General features: G+C 40.2%; 1 protein-coding gene across 1 annotated transcript in view; it reads left to right on the forward strand.

Annotated features, from left to right (window-relative positions):
* AFG2A (AAA ATPase AFG2A) overlaps positions 1 to 15,544 on the forward strand; it is a 195,823-nt gene that overhangs the window by 17,940 nt on the left and 162,339 nt on the right. Inside the window, exon 10 of the mRNA XM_086612562.1 lies at positions 9,147 to 9,301. Within this exon, the coding sequence (XP_086468688.1) occupies positions 9,147 to 9,301 (155 nt within the window). The remainder of the gene's footprint in view (positions 1 to 9,146; positions 9,302 to 15,544) is intronic.

Below are 15,544 nucleotides of genomic sequence, written 5' to 3' on the forward strand. Positions count from 1 at the left end.
TGAAAATGCTATGTGTATGTTACTTATTTTGTTTTGTAGCGTGAAAAAAGATTGAAACTATGCTGTTGCAAATGATGTGCTATTGCATTCTCTAACTGAATACTGGTTCCCATGGGACATTCAAAATGAGGTGGGAAAGGCTGCTTGCCTTTTTATAAAAAGGTCATGTAGAAAATGTGGGGTTTTGGGGGAATATTAATAACATGTATAGTCAGATGGTCAATACCAAAAAATGTGTTCTTATGAAATTGAGAGATTTTTACAGAAATGGCAGGACACTGAATTTTGAAATGCACTGAAAAGTCCAGACGTGATACGGAAGTCAAGCTACAAATTAATTTTTGGACTGGAACAATTGAATTTTCTGACACCGTTCCATCATGCTAATTTACGGTGTAAGAAGACCAAGAAAAATCCAATCTTCATCTTGAGCATTTGTGAGTTTTAAGTTAGTCCTGTGTTCTGTAATTTTAAAGTTGGGTCTTTAATGCAGAAGCTGTTTTTAAACCAAAGGAATTGACCTAGTTTGCTCACATGCGTAACAAAGCAATGTGGCTTTTTGGACTCGGACTGTAACATATGTTTTTGGATTGTTTCTCAGAGCACTAACTCAGGACGATGGCTTTTGTGCAGAAACAGCTACATCTGGACGCTGCGGAGTGGTTTGAAGGAGCAGACTGGAGACTGGGTGGAGTGTGGTGACCTTGTTCTTGTCTGTGGGATCCCTTGCCCTCTTTCTTAGGATTTCCTCTGTGCGACATCTTGTGGGTCAAAGGCAAAGTCTAAATTGGTTTTTAGAATTACTGTCTTAGACATTTAAAATAGTTAACTCCTTTCCTAAGATTCCACAAATTCTGTTACTTTAGCTACCTAGGTTAGATTCTCACCCTTTTTACTTTGGTTCGGTGTCATTCTGATGTGATTGCAAAATTTCTGGATCTTCTTTTCCCCCTGTGTCTTTGCATATGCTGATTACACGGATATTTCCTTAGTACAACTGTCTTTGTATCCAGAGAGCGAAAGTCTTCCTCTGTTTCCCTTTCTGAAAAGATGCTGGTGCATGTTATGTTGCTTTTTGTAGTTATTTTTTCTTATGTAAAATCTTTGGCCTTTTTTGTTTGTTTGTAATGGTACTTGGTTTTTGTTTTTGTATGGAAATACGTTGCACTTACTGCAGCCAGGGCATGTGAACTTTTGGTTTTCATCATAACTAATTTTAAGTCTGTTTTTATCTGAAACTGGTTTACAGTTAATTGGATGATGGAATTGCTGACTTCATATACACAGTTGTGGGTTGACTACTTAATAGTCTGTTTAAAGCACATCCCATTCCGTTTGCTGATATTTATATAAGCAGGAAATGAAGAATACTTTCAGAAGAGTTGATCAATAACTGTCATTAATATTTTAAATTAACCTTCATGGCAAATAGACACCGTGCTCTTGCTTCTTCATCTTGAGCAGTACAGAAGAAACTATATTATTCATGTGGCAATGCATATAGAAACTTCTGTGTTTGAATGGGTTGGAGGGTCAGCCCTTTTAAAACAGTGTGCTGGGTTTCAAGGGTGAGGGGGTGCATGAAGCCAGAAGAGCCTGCGTTGGTGCAGCCCTACCTGTGCAGAGAAGTGGGCTGTGAAACAGCAGTCAGAACATCATTCCTCAGCTTGCAGATCCTGAAAATTTAGTGTTATGTCATGTAGTTTAAGAACAGAATAAATTAAGGGCAGATACTGTCTTAGGCTGGGTCATTGGCCGAGCTGTGGTGGGAACAGACAGTTCTGTGGGGTCCCTGTTTATTTTCTAGACCTGGAAATCAACACGATGTCGGTAACCCAGCTCTAAGTCACGTTGGCAGGAGTGGTGTGTTAATTGCTGTTCTGCTTATTGGGTTTTGTGTCTCACAGCTCCCTGGATGCGAAGCTGGATGAGGGCTGTGTGCCAGACAATGCTACTCCTGTAGCAACAGAAGAAATCCTCTGCTGTCTGTATAGCACCTTTGAATGAATGAAAATGATTTATTTAAGACTAAACTGATTTTTGAAGATACTGCAGTCCACTATCTTTTAAATTACCCTATAGATTGGGATTTTTTTTCCTACAATGATCTGAGCTGCTTGCTCCCCTGTGTTAACTTTAGAGGTTTTGCACATCTAAGAACTGAAGACAGCTTCCTGACCTTTGATCTCTGAGAAGGGTTTGGCAAATCTGTGGACTTTCTTCGTAGTAATGCAACATGCCGTACACAGTCATTCGTCTAAACTGGCATTTTGCTAACTGAAGGGTATTCTGCAGACTTACACACTTCCTTCTTCCTCTCCCATCATGTCTTGCCTAATTTTTCACGTCCTGCCAGCTGAAGTAGGATAACCATGCTCACTGTTACTGCTGACCCACACACAAGCAGTGCAGTGTTTTTCTCTTGCTAACAGAGTTTGTGTTCACTGCAGCCCTCCAGTAGCCTGGCGTTAAATTACCGCAGGTGATTCAGACTTGGTCCCTTGTGATGCAGAAAGTTACTCTATTTCCTGGTTCTGGAGCAGGCTCCAGTTATGAATTGGAATTATGTATTTGGACTAAAACTATATATTCTCCAAGATGCAAGCATACTTTTTGGAAAATTACTTGTTTGAAAGATGTATTACATTTTAAAAAGTAACTTTTTGCAATTTTGGAAAGGCAATCGTTTTTCATTTTGTTTTCTGTTGTTTTTTTCCGTGATGTGTCCGATAGTCATTTATGCCACTTTGTCTTCTTTTAGGCAGAATTTCATTTGACGTAGTTTGTGTTTGTAGATTCAGGTATCTTTTGAATTTTGGCTAACACTTCTCTCCTTAGTTCTCTTCAAATTTTGGCTTGCTCACATTTTTTTGAGTGAGCAGAATATGGGAACCTCTAGAGCTCAAGAACAGTGTCATCTCTGTGAAGCAATTGGTATCCCATTTTTTTGTCCTTTCAGCTTTTGTCCTGAGTCTGGTTTCAGATGTAACTTGAATAGCAATGATAATAGACTCTGTTTCAAATACATTTGAGGTGCAATTCTTCCTGTACTAAAAATCCCTAGGAGTTTTGTTACCCTAATAGTCCATAGTGAGGGCCTGACCACGTTAAGATTCATCTCACTGCATCTTGCTCTGCTGGCTTTAGGAAGATCTGAACTAACCCCTTTGGAGTAGATGTTCGTCTTCAGGTTGCAAAGTTGCAAACTTTCTCAATATCTGAATTGAAAAAAGATGTTGTCCATAGCTGTGTGTTTTTTCTGAATAAGCTAGCGTGAGCTGCAGTTCAGACAAGCTACTTGTGTAGAAATGGTACTACAGGTACTATAGGTACAATGTTTTCTCACTCCCTGTCAGGCTCCAGGTAAAATGTTTTCCTGGAATATATAATGGCAAACTTAGGATCTGAAAGCAGTCTTAGTTCTTTTGTTTAATTGATGAAAGATCATAAAAGATCCTCTGGTGAAATGTAACTTAATTTTTATGTCTGTGTTAGTTCTGTGGGAGTAAAATCAGTTAGCAGTAGGCGTTTGTATCTAGAATGAATAGCTACTACTGTGGGACAGAGCTTAAAAATTTCCAGGCCAAGTTTTTCACAGGTCACCCTACTTTAACCTTTAGCTATATTCTGACTTGACGACGTTCCTCATTACAATTAGATCAGCATTTAGCCACTTGCTGTTGCTCCTTGTCTTTCTGCCCTTGCTATTCTGATAGCCTGGCAGTCTTTATTTTTCTTCTAACACACATGTGACTAACCTTACCCTAGGTACATTTAGATATGAGAGCAGGCTAGAAACAGGCCGTCTGGTATTCCTTATTTCCCTTCGTTGTCATTGTCTTGGGATAAATGATGTGTGCATACCTGATCTGTGAATAAACTGTTTCCTGTATGAGAAGTTTTGAAAATACAGTTCCTCCTTCCTTCCTTTCCCTCCCCTGTCGTACCTCTCAGCAACTTTTAGTTAGCTCCACAGACATGTTCCAGCAAATGCTGGAGCTCTTCACGAAGGACTATAAATCGTGTACATAATCCCTACAGTAGATTAGTGCTCAGGTTAGCCGAGTGAATTTGCAATGTTATGGTTACAAGAGATTTAAGGGCATTATCCTTCCTGTGCAAACAGTATATGAAAGTTCTTTAGGGATTTTTCCTATATAGCACTGGCAGCTAAAGACAGATTGCAGAATATGGTTTCAAGAGCAAAACTAAGGGTTTCTGCTTCCTGATTTTTTTTCTAAATAAGCATATATTTTATGTACAGATTAAATAAAAAATAAATAAGTTAAAAGTATATATTAATAGAGTCTGGTCCATGGATTTATTCCCTGGTAAATTTGTTTGTTTTGATTCCATACTTATGTACCTTTGGAGGGAGGGGGAAGACAAAACAAAATCAACCAAACCAAACAAAAAACTACAAAACAAAACACACAAAACCCTCTCCAAATTGTAGAAGTTTCTTAGGATGCAAATGGGAGAACACATCTGAAATCTTCAGCTATTGTGAATTGGTGGTTCCTGCCCCCAGGTCAGAGGAAAACTTGCTTGTAGTTCACAGACCTCAGGTGCTTACCTGGTGCTGTTGTTCCGTTATTTTATCTGGGAAGTAAAGGGAAAAGGAGGCTTTGCCTAGGCATATCCCTGCTGTCCCTCAGTGCTGAGGACAGCTGCCCTTGTTACTGCTTAGTGCTGTGTCTCACCATGATGGGTAAGAGCTGGTTTGCCGAGTCTGCACAGGATAAAAGATTGACCAACAGGTGAGGATGTGTCTGCAGGACATTCTCTGTGGAGCAGTGATCCTTATTAGTGATGAGGTGAGGCTTCTGTCTGCTAGGCAAACAGGCTTTGTGTCTATTTATGCATAACTGCAAACAACATACATACATGCTGTCTATTTTTGTCTTGGATTTGACCATCCAATATCCTGATCTGATGAAGTGCTATAAGCTCCCTTTGTTTACGAGACTATGATATGTTCAAGAATACATGTGATTCGTAGTGTATGATATTTGAAGTTCTAGAAGAGATTTCTTAGTATAATTTTGGGCTTGTTTTCATGAAGGAGAAAGCTGTGCTGATTAAAAATTGTCAAGTGTAAAGCAGAAGAGCTCCTTATCTCAAAAATATTAAATCCAGAATAACTATTGTATCCATTGCCTGTGAAGTCAAGTATACTCCTTACAGTTTCTAAAGTTCAAAATTGATTTTTAGTTATATGAAATGCTTTTTTGATGCATGAAACTTAAATTTTGAAGTATCGTATGTGAAGATCTAGAAGTAGAGGAAGGTGCCTCATCCAGTGCTATTAGGAAGCTGAAATCTTTCCATATGCCATTGATCATTCCACTTCCAGCCATGCAGGACAGTATCATGTTGGATCTGACAGCTGTCACAGAGAGAAGTGGTATGTGTTTTCAGGATTTGGCCACAGTAATTTGGGAGGGAAGTGCCAGATTAGCAGGGAAAGAAGGAACGTTTCCTTTTGTAAACAATTTTACAAGATTATGATTTCTTTGAAGCTACTTACAAATTCTGGTATTAGGATTCTGGAAAAGTAAGTCCAGACAAGATGGATTTGTGGAAGAAGTAGCTGACGAGCAGTGAAAGATGCGCGATTAACAGTTTTGTTTTGTTCAGTTCATTTCCTCAAGTGTTATATATATTCTCTTTTTGAAACCTAAATGATGTATGTTAGTCGTTTTGAGTGGATGTTTTCTATTATTTACAGTAGTGTATAATTATACACAGACTCTGACAAATATAGCAGTGTCATAGAGTCTATTTTTAGGCTCAGACATTTGTGAATATGATCTAATGTGCCAACACTTAGCCAAGCTGTGAGCAAGAAAATCTTTCAGGGAAACAATGCTATTGACCTCATGCATAGCCTAGTACCAGGGAAGGATCATCTGTACCAGCACAGGGTGTTCTGCTGTTTTTTTCCCCTCTGTCCACTTAGTTTCCTCTGTTCTAGACAGACAGGATGAGTCGGTGAGGTAGAGCACACAGTTGCTGGACTGGAACAAATTGTTTATTTTCCATTGTTTGTAATCATGCATGACTTATTATGCTTGCTTCTTTTATTTTTTTTTTTTCCACTGGGATTTTCCATTTATACTCCACTGAGAATCAGTGGTGTTCACTGTTGCAAAGGGTGCCTTCCAAGTCAAGTTTCTGCTTCCCTTAGGGTTGTCCTCGGGACCAGTCACGTATCCCTTTAGTAGAAATAGGTAGCCCGTGCCTGTGCAAACAGTCCCACCAACCATACAGCCAGGCTAACTACGTCTGCGTCCTTCCTCCCCTTCCTGCCGGAATAAGCAGTGAGAACCTCTTCACCTGCTTCCAAGCCTTGTCAGTCACTGCCAGAAGGCTGCTGATGTTCATTAATCCTTAAGAATGAAAGTGTCTGAAAAGGAGCGAGCAGGGCTGAAACAGATGCTCTGCTCAGACTCAGTTTCAGCAATGACATGTACTCAAACAAAAACTTTCCCAGGCGAAAGATACCCAGCACTAAGCCCAGGGGCTCCATGTTTTCTGCGATACTATTTCTGAACCTTCACTTTATCTGCGTGGTAACTTCTGTCGTGATAAACCTGCGTTTGCTGTAGTGCATCACCACCTTTGCCCTCTGCGTTGCTCCTAGCAATGTGTTTTGCACCCTGTCCTGCCTTTACTGACTTTAAATACATCTTCCAGTGTCTCGAGACAAGGATGTGTTTTTCTGCCTCTGGCAAGCCGCTGGCTGTATCCTTCTGTTAATAAGACTTCCCCCCCCCCGCCTCTGGTTAGAGGTCAATCTGAAGAGCAGGAAAGAATGATTATGATAACAGGAGGAAACAGGAAGAATCATGCTTTCTTTTTCAATCTGTTTTTTATTATTGTTTTAATGTAAAACATTGTTTCAATTAAATGCTGACCTGTGCAGTGGTGTGTGCATGCACATGCTGAAATGAATTCAGGCTTTGTTTGGAAAGCTGTGACCTCTTTATTCCTGTTCTGGATCAAGGCTGCTGCATTTCAAATCTGCTGCTGAGGACTGAGATTTCACTTGTACTCCTAGTAGCACTGGCAGCAATGATCCTTAAGAGCAGTGTTCTCCTTGGGCATTTTTATGTGCTGTTCTCTCTCAGTTTTTAAAATAAACATGTTTGTTTTTGAGAATGCCTCATGTCACGAAAAAAGATACCCATCACACAATTAAAACACATCAAATGGGCACTGGACTAAACTGGTAATTGATGGAGCAGATGTATATAGAAATGAGAAGCAGAGATATTTATCAGTTACTTGTTTTCTCTATGACTTAATTTCATGCTGTGTTATTTATTCTTTCATTTTTTTAGAGTGACAGTGCCATGCAAATTGACTTCACCAAAAAGAAAATGTAGGACTGAACCTCAATACCTGCTCCTACCCCGCAAAACCTTAGCTGCAGTGATACTAGAATAAAATGTTGAGTTTATTTGCTTGGATGTAAATTTGAAATCTGGGAGGGTTAATCTATGTTGTCTTGCCCAAGTTTTTTGTTTGCTTAAAAGGAACTGTTTCAGAGGAAGGAAGAAGGGGGGGAGGAATAACATCAAAATTTTCTGAGTTGTTAAAATGAGTCAGTTATGTTTTATAGTTGTCCTTTTGTGACCAGATTTTCATTTTTCTCCTTGGCCTCATGGAATGTTTTTATTTATATATCTTATTAGTTCTGGATGTTCTGTGCAAGGGCAAACCTGAATTACAAAGTTGTGGTTTTTTTTCTCCCTATTATTGAATTAAGGGCCTGGCTATTGAATGCAGGTGCTCAGGCTCTGCTGTAAGTGGCAGTTTATGGAGCGACACCAGCTGTATTGCTTCACAGGGGAGATATTACATCTCTTCACACGTTCTATATATTGTAGGAAATGCAAAATTCCTGTCATTGTCAGAAACTTTGCATGTCCACATCTACTAGTGCCTCTGTAGAAAAAAGACAACAATCCGCTGCAAGTTAAAACCGTGTCTGTTTTCAGAAACAGCTTATCCCTTTTATTGTCCTTTCATGTAGCACTAATTTATGTTTTGTTAAATCTTTTCTATATTTAACCAATGTTTGTCTTTTTATGGTCATGCAAGGCAAACTGATGTCATACTGCCAGCCTCATTTTTTTGGTAACTCATAACAACAGATATTAAATGTCTGCGTGTGTGTGTATGTGTCTATACCTTTGTATAAGATTATACTCATCATGTAATAGCATACCAAATGAAATATTTAACAGTTTCAGTTCACAGAACAGGGTTGGAGATAGAAGCAATAGAACTCCAAATTATATTATATCTCACACAACAGGCGCTGTAGCTGCTCCCTCTGGGGAATGCCTGGGAGCTGCAGACAGTACCACTTGGTCCTGCCCAAGGAGTACTGGTATTTTGGTGTGCGAGTGGTGGGACTTGTGTGGCTTTTGAAAGATTGAATTATAGAGGGAAGCTAGGAATTAGGATCAAGGTTTATAGGTATTGTATGCGAGTGATTTGGCCAAACGAAGGAGAAGGTAAAAGCTGTGCCTGCGTGTGGTTGAGAAGTGTGATCGCTGAAGGGAACGAAAAGCTATTGAGTGTTGCAGGGAAGGTTTGTTGCGTATCAAGAAAAATATAGGTATCTGACCTCTGACTAGTTAGCAAAATAGGGTTCCAATTAAAGTAAAAGAAACCTCATCAGTTTGTTTTTAAGAGCAGCTTGGAAAACATAGTCCTAACAACAGAAGAATAGACAAGGTTGCAGGTGTCTTACGTGAGCTGATTTAACGTTTGCCTTGAGTATTTGTTATCCCTCTTCCTCTGTGGTTTAGAAATGTATTTGGATCAATGTATAGACATTTGGAGGTTTTGCTCTGTTAGCTTCATCTCTAGAAACACAGGGGCAAGGCTGTTTCATTCTGTCTTTTGGAATGGATTTAGTTTCTATTCTGTCTGTGATCATTAAACCCCCTTTTGCTTGCTCTCTCATCACAAGTCTTACATGTTCTCTGACCTCGTTAAGGCCTGGCGTTGAGACGTTCTTTTGAACATCATTTCCTTTCCAGTGCTGCTCTGTGTTTTTTGTGTTGTACACTTTGTTTGTGAGAACTGGGAGGAAGTCACATATTTTCATGTTTTTCTGTTTTTAATAGGTTTGTACGCACTGCGGAGAGCACTGGGGAAAAGGCCGAACCTATTAGACAGCGAGGTGGCTGGGTCAGTGATGATTACTTTCAATGACTTCCTGCAGGGGATGAATGATGTCAGGCCCAGTGCCATGAGGGAGGTGGCAGTTGATGTGCCAAAAGTAAGTTATTTTTTGTGATACACTAGAACATTGTTAGAGTTAAGTGTTATTGTTAAGTGTTGCAGTTAGGCATTGAAATGCCCTACCAAAAGAGAGTAATTTTGTGAAGTGGAATCTTCAAATTGCCAGTAAAAGTTGTGCATCATCTTTTTGTTTGCATATTTGCTTATTTAATTATAATTTTGAAGACCTATTTGCAGAAGCTTAAGTTCCTAATACTTTAGGAAGAGTTGGTAGTGCAACGGCCTATCTCCTGATCTGTAGTTTTATATGCTGAGTGGGTTAATGGAGTAAAAAGCTTAAGATGTCTGCTCAAAGCAGATCCTGAACAGCCATGAAACCCAAAGCCTTTTGTAAAGCTGACACAAACTTAAGCAGAAACCAACCGTTGGCATTTGTAACCAAAATGTATTGAAATGAAGCTGTGAAGAGATTGATGGCTGTGATTTTTATGTAAAGAATTTGATGAATTCTACATGCAGTTCATACTGCTGTGACCTGAACGTCTTCGGTGACATGACATGGTTTTTCCTGAGGGCAGAATTAGATGCTGTAGGCAGGTTATTACTGCCAAGCAGTTACCCATCAGGGGCTGTCATTACATGAAGAGTTCTTTCGGCGGTGCCAGGTTCACTGTCCTCTCAGTTAGGTATTGTATAGTTCAGTAGCAGACACAACATAACTTGGGCTGGAGAACTGATCCGATTTAAGACGACTCTGATCTGGCTTAAGATTCAGCAAAATAAAATGTTGTATTTAGTCTTACTAAATCTTGACTCTGCGAGCCCTCATGCTGGTGTTTCTCAGCAGCTCCCTGAGCCCTAGCAGAAAACATTTATGTCTCATTGCATGCAGATGAGTCATCTGAGAGTTGGATTGCACAACTGTAGACCCTTATTCCCAAACTGTAGGAATGGGAAATAAAATCTGCAAACAGGATGCTGCGCACAGCCAGTTCGGATATCACACTTGGCTTGTTAAGAGTCCATGCTGTGCAGTGAAGTGCTGGGTGGAAATGCCTGGGCTGGCCCCAGACAACTTTTCCTGGAAATGGCGTAGTGGCATCGATATCCGCAAGGCCTAATTAGCTCTGCTGAGAACCAGATTTACTAATTTTCTCGTTGCTTATTGTGCTGCTGGCTCTTGGGCTCACGTCATTACCACTGTGCTGTGCCTTTTAGAAATACCAGCCTATTTGGAGACAGATGGACTGATGCTAAACAAGGACAGATAGAAGCAAGGTCTTGAGGTACTGCAAGAAATCTGTTCTGAATCAGTCAGCCTACTACTCAGGCTCATATCGTCCACTAAACCATCCTGTCAGTGTTTTCCTTGGTTGTCACTTGTTTTTATTTGTTAAATACCAGCTGAGTTGCTGGAATACTGCTGAAATTCATTCCTTTATTGAAGGGGAAATAACAACATAGTGCAGATTCCTTTTGTGCTGACAGGACCTGCATTTTTAGAAAATAATACGTATTCTGTGAAGATGTAGGGTAAGTTTCAGGCCATCTGCTTCGTGCCTGTGGTGAGTTTAAAGTGGAATCGAAAGTACCAGCTGCAACAGACTTTCTGTCCTCTCACATCACCTACGAAAGGAAGTGCGAGAATTCAGTTTAACCATTATATTGGGCTGCAGAACTACCTGCCTACTGAAGCTAAGGTTCCTGTGCATGCTCAGAAGCAGTCTGAATATCTGGAAGTACTGATGCAGCTGTCCATGAAAGTCACAGTAGGGTAGATCTGGCATTGTAACACCACCACTAGCCTTATGGCTAATTACTCCGTCACCATTTGTATTTGAATTGGAGAAGTGCCCTAATTCAGCTCAAGTCTGGGGTTAGTTGAAGGAACTTCGGTATGCTGCAGCTGGGTGGCTGTTATGCTTGAAGGTCTACTCCTGCAACACGTGTAGAGAAACCTTAAAACTACTTACTTGCCACATTAGAACTGATGCTAATAGTCCTAATTTCTGTAAGAAGTTCTTCCTCTTTACTAATTTACTTCTCTTTTCAATACAGTGCTTTCAGTCCATGGGCATGGGCCACTTAGCCATTCAACACTTTACTTAGTTGTTTTTGGCCATGGTGTACAGTGATATGTTACTTACATGCTCTGCAGAAATTGATACCGATAGAAACTGCCTTACTTACACCTTTTGTTCCATTCTTACAAAAATGCAAAAATTATAGCTGGATGTGCTGGAAACAAAAAAGAAAGCACGAACCAGACAGAAGTCCAGTTTTCTTCCAGAAACCTAGAAATGTGTTTTGTTTAGTTTTTCCCTTGGGTAATGAATCTTTATGCGTAGTATTTTGTGAAACCATGCTGTATTGATTAATCTCCAGATACTTTCTGTCTGTAAGGAGAGGCTTTTCTTTTCCTGCTCTCCCAGAAGCTATCCAGCTAGATAGCTAATTGTGTGGATAAATTTGTTAGATATCAGGGGTTACATTCCTTCATGTTTTAAAGTCTGACCTTAACACTGTTTGTCATCTAAAAAATCCTTGCTAAAAATAACTTCAAACACTAAATAAATGGTCAGCTGTGAGATTTTTTTTTTTTCCAAAGAGAAGACAGAAGTCTGAGCTACATTAATAATATCCGATTTTTTGCTGTTTATTGCAGCTATATTATTCACTTGGCAGCCGCCTTGGTGTGGATGGAGCTTTTGGGCTATGCAGTTAGTTACAAGTAAAACCATTGATGTACATGCTGAATTAAACTAAGACTTTTGTGATTTTGAACTTTGTTTTTCAGATGGTGGAGTTTTGGTGTTGTGTTTTTTTTTTCGTTTCACTGCTTTGCTTGAATGAGAAGAGTTCAAAGTAACTTTTAAATAAAGCCACAAGTAAATGAATTTTGTTGGAATTGCCCTTTCCCTTGCAGTCATGAAACCTTGGCCATTTATGGGCTGCTGTTTTTTTTTTTTTTTTTTTTTTGAAGCTGATATCACTTCTGGTCCTGAATGGAAACAATTACTTGTTTTATCATGAACTCCAAATTGTTTCGTCAACATAGAGCTGGTTCTCTGAAGTCTGCGGAATTTTGAGTAGACTGTAAATAAAATTTAGTTTTCAAATCTGTCTTTGCCTTTTAGGTCCTAGAATTGAGTAGTGGCTGTTTAGAAGGCTGCTAGGCTAAGTTGTTCTGTCGTAGTCTTTTATCTTACTTAAAACCTGGAAAAAACTCTTGTTTTATGTATACCTGGGGTAGTAGCTAAGGAACAAGGGGATATATCAGAAGTGACTTGTTTGGGTGGCCTCAAGCTAGTCACTTCTTGGTTGTCTGAGGAAATTTGATAACCTTTATAGAATGCTTTGCAGTCTGCTTCTGAGAAGTGCTTTATGAGAAGTTAGTTATTAGGGTTTTTGTTGTTAAGCTCTTGAGGTCTTTTCTTATTCCAAGCATATTCAAAATTACTGGTGGGGAAAACTGCCAAAACAAAGAGAGTTTGGGGTGGAAGACAAAGTGAGCTTGTGTGCAGGAGGAGCTGTTGGAGATGGAGGTGCCACCATGTGCTTTTTTTTTTGTGTTCCTCCTTTCTGTGTTCCTTTGTCTTTCCACGTGTGCCTGGATTGCCATGCGTGTTGGCTGTGACCAAAGCAAACACAAAATACTTACCTGCCTGGTTCCGCGTGGCATCTTGTTTTCTGTTTTTACAGAACGTTTCTTGAACTTTGCTGTGTGTCACAACCTTTTTAGAAGGCTGCTTTTTCTGCAGCAGGGATTTAGGAGAGAGGGGATACACATTATAAATCAGGAAGTTTATACTTCGGCTCTTTGGAGAGTTGCACTATAGTTGCCATTCCTCCCTCTCCTGTGGGTCTTTCGGAAATTTTTGTTGAGTGCTATGGGTTTCACTTGCCTGTTTCACTCCCTTTACTGTAATTCAACACTCAGATTTGTGTCTTTGCAGCCAAAAGGTTCTGGATGAGACATCCTTTGCATGTCTGCTTTATTTCTTTATTGCTGCTGCTTAGCAGCCTCTGGGGAGTTGCTGCTGTGCATCGTATTCTGAGCTCTGTTGACCTGGGGAGAGCTCAAGATTGGGGCAGTAATGAAATCTTGGTGTCTCACACTGTAGCAGAGCACCGTCTCTGTGCGTGTAAGCTCAGCCCCAAGGCTACTCTTTAAAACCATTTCCACAGTGACGGAGTATCACACTTCATTGCTGATGCTGCAAGACCTTTCTTTTGAGTTCATGTGCAGGTAAAAGTGGAGCTGGCTGTCCTCATGTGTGCTCTAGAACCTGGGTTAATTGCAGTTGGGAAGTTACTAAGGATTTGTGTGTACAAACAATCCACCTAGTTCTTCCAAGCTTATATGAATCTAATAGGATTCTTTTGAGTGTTTTATTGTTGCTGGACTGTTTGTTTTTTGGTTGTTTGTATTTTGTTTCCCCCCACACTTACCTCTATCCTTTTGAAATGAGGAAAAAAAAAAAAAAGTTTTGTTTAGGCCTTGACCAGAATGTGAAGGTAGCGTTTTGTTAGCTATTCTTGCTTTTAATACCATTGCTGCTTGAATTCCATACCTTGTATTATAGAAATTCTAAATAAGTTAACTGAATTTCTGACTGGTTAACTATTTTTTTAACTCATAACGGCCAAGCTCACATTTAGTGGCCCTGTTTGTATGTCCTGACCCAGTTGTCTCCCGTTCCTCCTCTTCCTGATTTTAAATGTAAACAAAATTAGAATAAGTCTCCTGATTACTGAAAACAACCTTCATGTAGGTGGCCCTACTTCACCTTTTCTGTACAGTTCTATTGCTTGTGTGGGTGTTAAATGGCATGTCATGGGGCTGAAAAATCACTTGAATGATGCCTCAGAAAACACATGCAATAGTCCGAGTGTTTGTGAGAGGGTAAAAATAACACTTGGGTGTTTTCTCCCTGACTTTTTGTACGTGTGCAAAGTACCGCTAATGGATTTCACATTCTGTTGCGCAAAGTATAGGGAATTCCTGATGGCTTAGTTAATTTTAAGGCATTCTTTTTCATATTTGTCAAAATCATTGAAAGACATGATGATAGGAATGACTAGTCTATGCTTTACCAGATATTACTAAGGATTGATACCGAAAAATGAGAACAAGCTTATGTTCTATGTCTTCTTCCCTAAGAAAAAGTTGGTTAAAAACGCCAAGATTTGTTGTGGAGTTTCTCCCTTTACTGTTTTGTTGAATTCATACAAACACTTTCATTTCTAGACTAGAGACTCGTGCACAGCCCGTTTTCATCTGTTTGCTACCATTCCTTTAATCCGACTTGTGCAGTTAATCTTGCTTGTGGTGTGAAGCAGCACTTGGAGAGGGAATATTGGCAGGTTGCAAAAGCTGGCTTACAAGTTACCAGAAGTGACATGCTGCTTTGGTAATGCCCCTGCTAAAATTCTCTCCTCCCCTGCTACTGGGGTACTCTGACTCAGCCTTCACTTTGCTCTGACCTTTACTGAATTCGGGTTTCTTTCCTGTTTTTCTTTTTTTTTTTTTCTTTTTTCCATAAGGGAATCCTGCCTTTGGCAGATCCCTCTGCCCACAGATCCTTCTTAGTAGTCAGTGGTGATCAACTCTGCATATTTCATACTTCCGCAGGCTTATAAAGTAATTATTTAAGAAGCAGAAGCTGCTGGTCACTAAGAAAAAGAAAGAGTTGTGCTTTTTTCTAGGGTTCCTGTAACATATTGAGACCTCACCTGGAGTACTGCGTCCAGTTCTGGAGCCCCCAACATAAGAAGGACATAGACCAGCTGGAGAGGGTCCAGAGGAGGGCCACGAAGATAAGAGGGCTGGAGCACCTTTCCTATGAGGACAGGCTGAAAGAGTTGGGGCTGCTCAGCCTGGAGAAGAGGAGGCTCCGGGGTGACCTTATAGCGGTCTTCCAGTACCTCAAGGGGGCCTACAAGAAAGATGGGGAGAGGCTGTTCAGGAGGGCCTGTTGTGATAGGACAAGGGGTAATGGTTTTAAAATAGAGGGAGGTAGATTCAGGTTGGATATTAGGAAAAAATTTTTTACCATGAGAGTTGTAGAACACTGGAACAGGTTGCCCAGAGAGGTGGTGGATGCTCCATCCCTGGAGACGTTCAAGGCCGAGTTGGACGAGGCCCTGAGCAACCTGATCTAGTTGGAGATATCCCTGTTCCTTGCAGGGGGGTTGGACTAGATGACCTTTGAAGGTCCCTTCCAGCCCTAACCATTCTATGATTCTATGATATTCCTGCTGTGAGAGAGAGGATGTT

The sequence above is a fragment of the Tauraco erythrolophus genome, chromosome 5, assembly GCF_009769465.1.
Source record: "Tauraco erythrolophus isolate bTauEry1 chromosome 5, bTauEry1.pri, whole genome shotgun sequence".
NCBI classification, from domain to species: Eukaryota; Metazoa; Chordata; class Aves; order Musophagiformes; family Musophagidae; genus Tauraco; species Tauraco erythrolophus.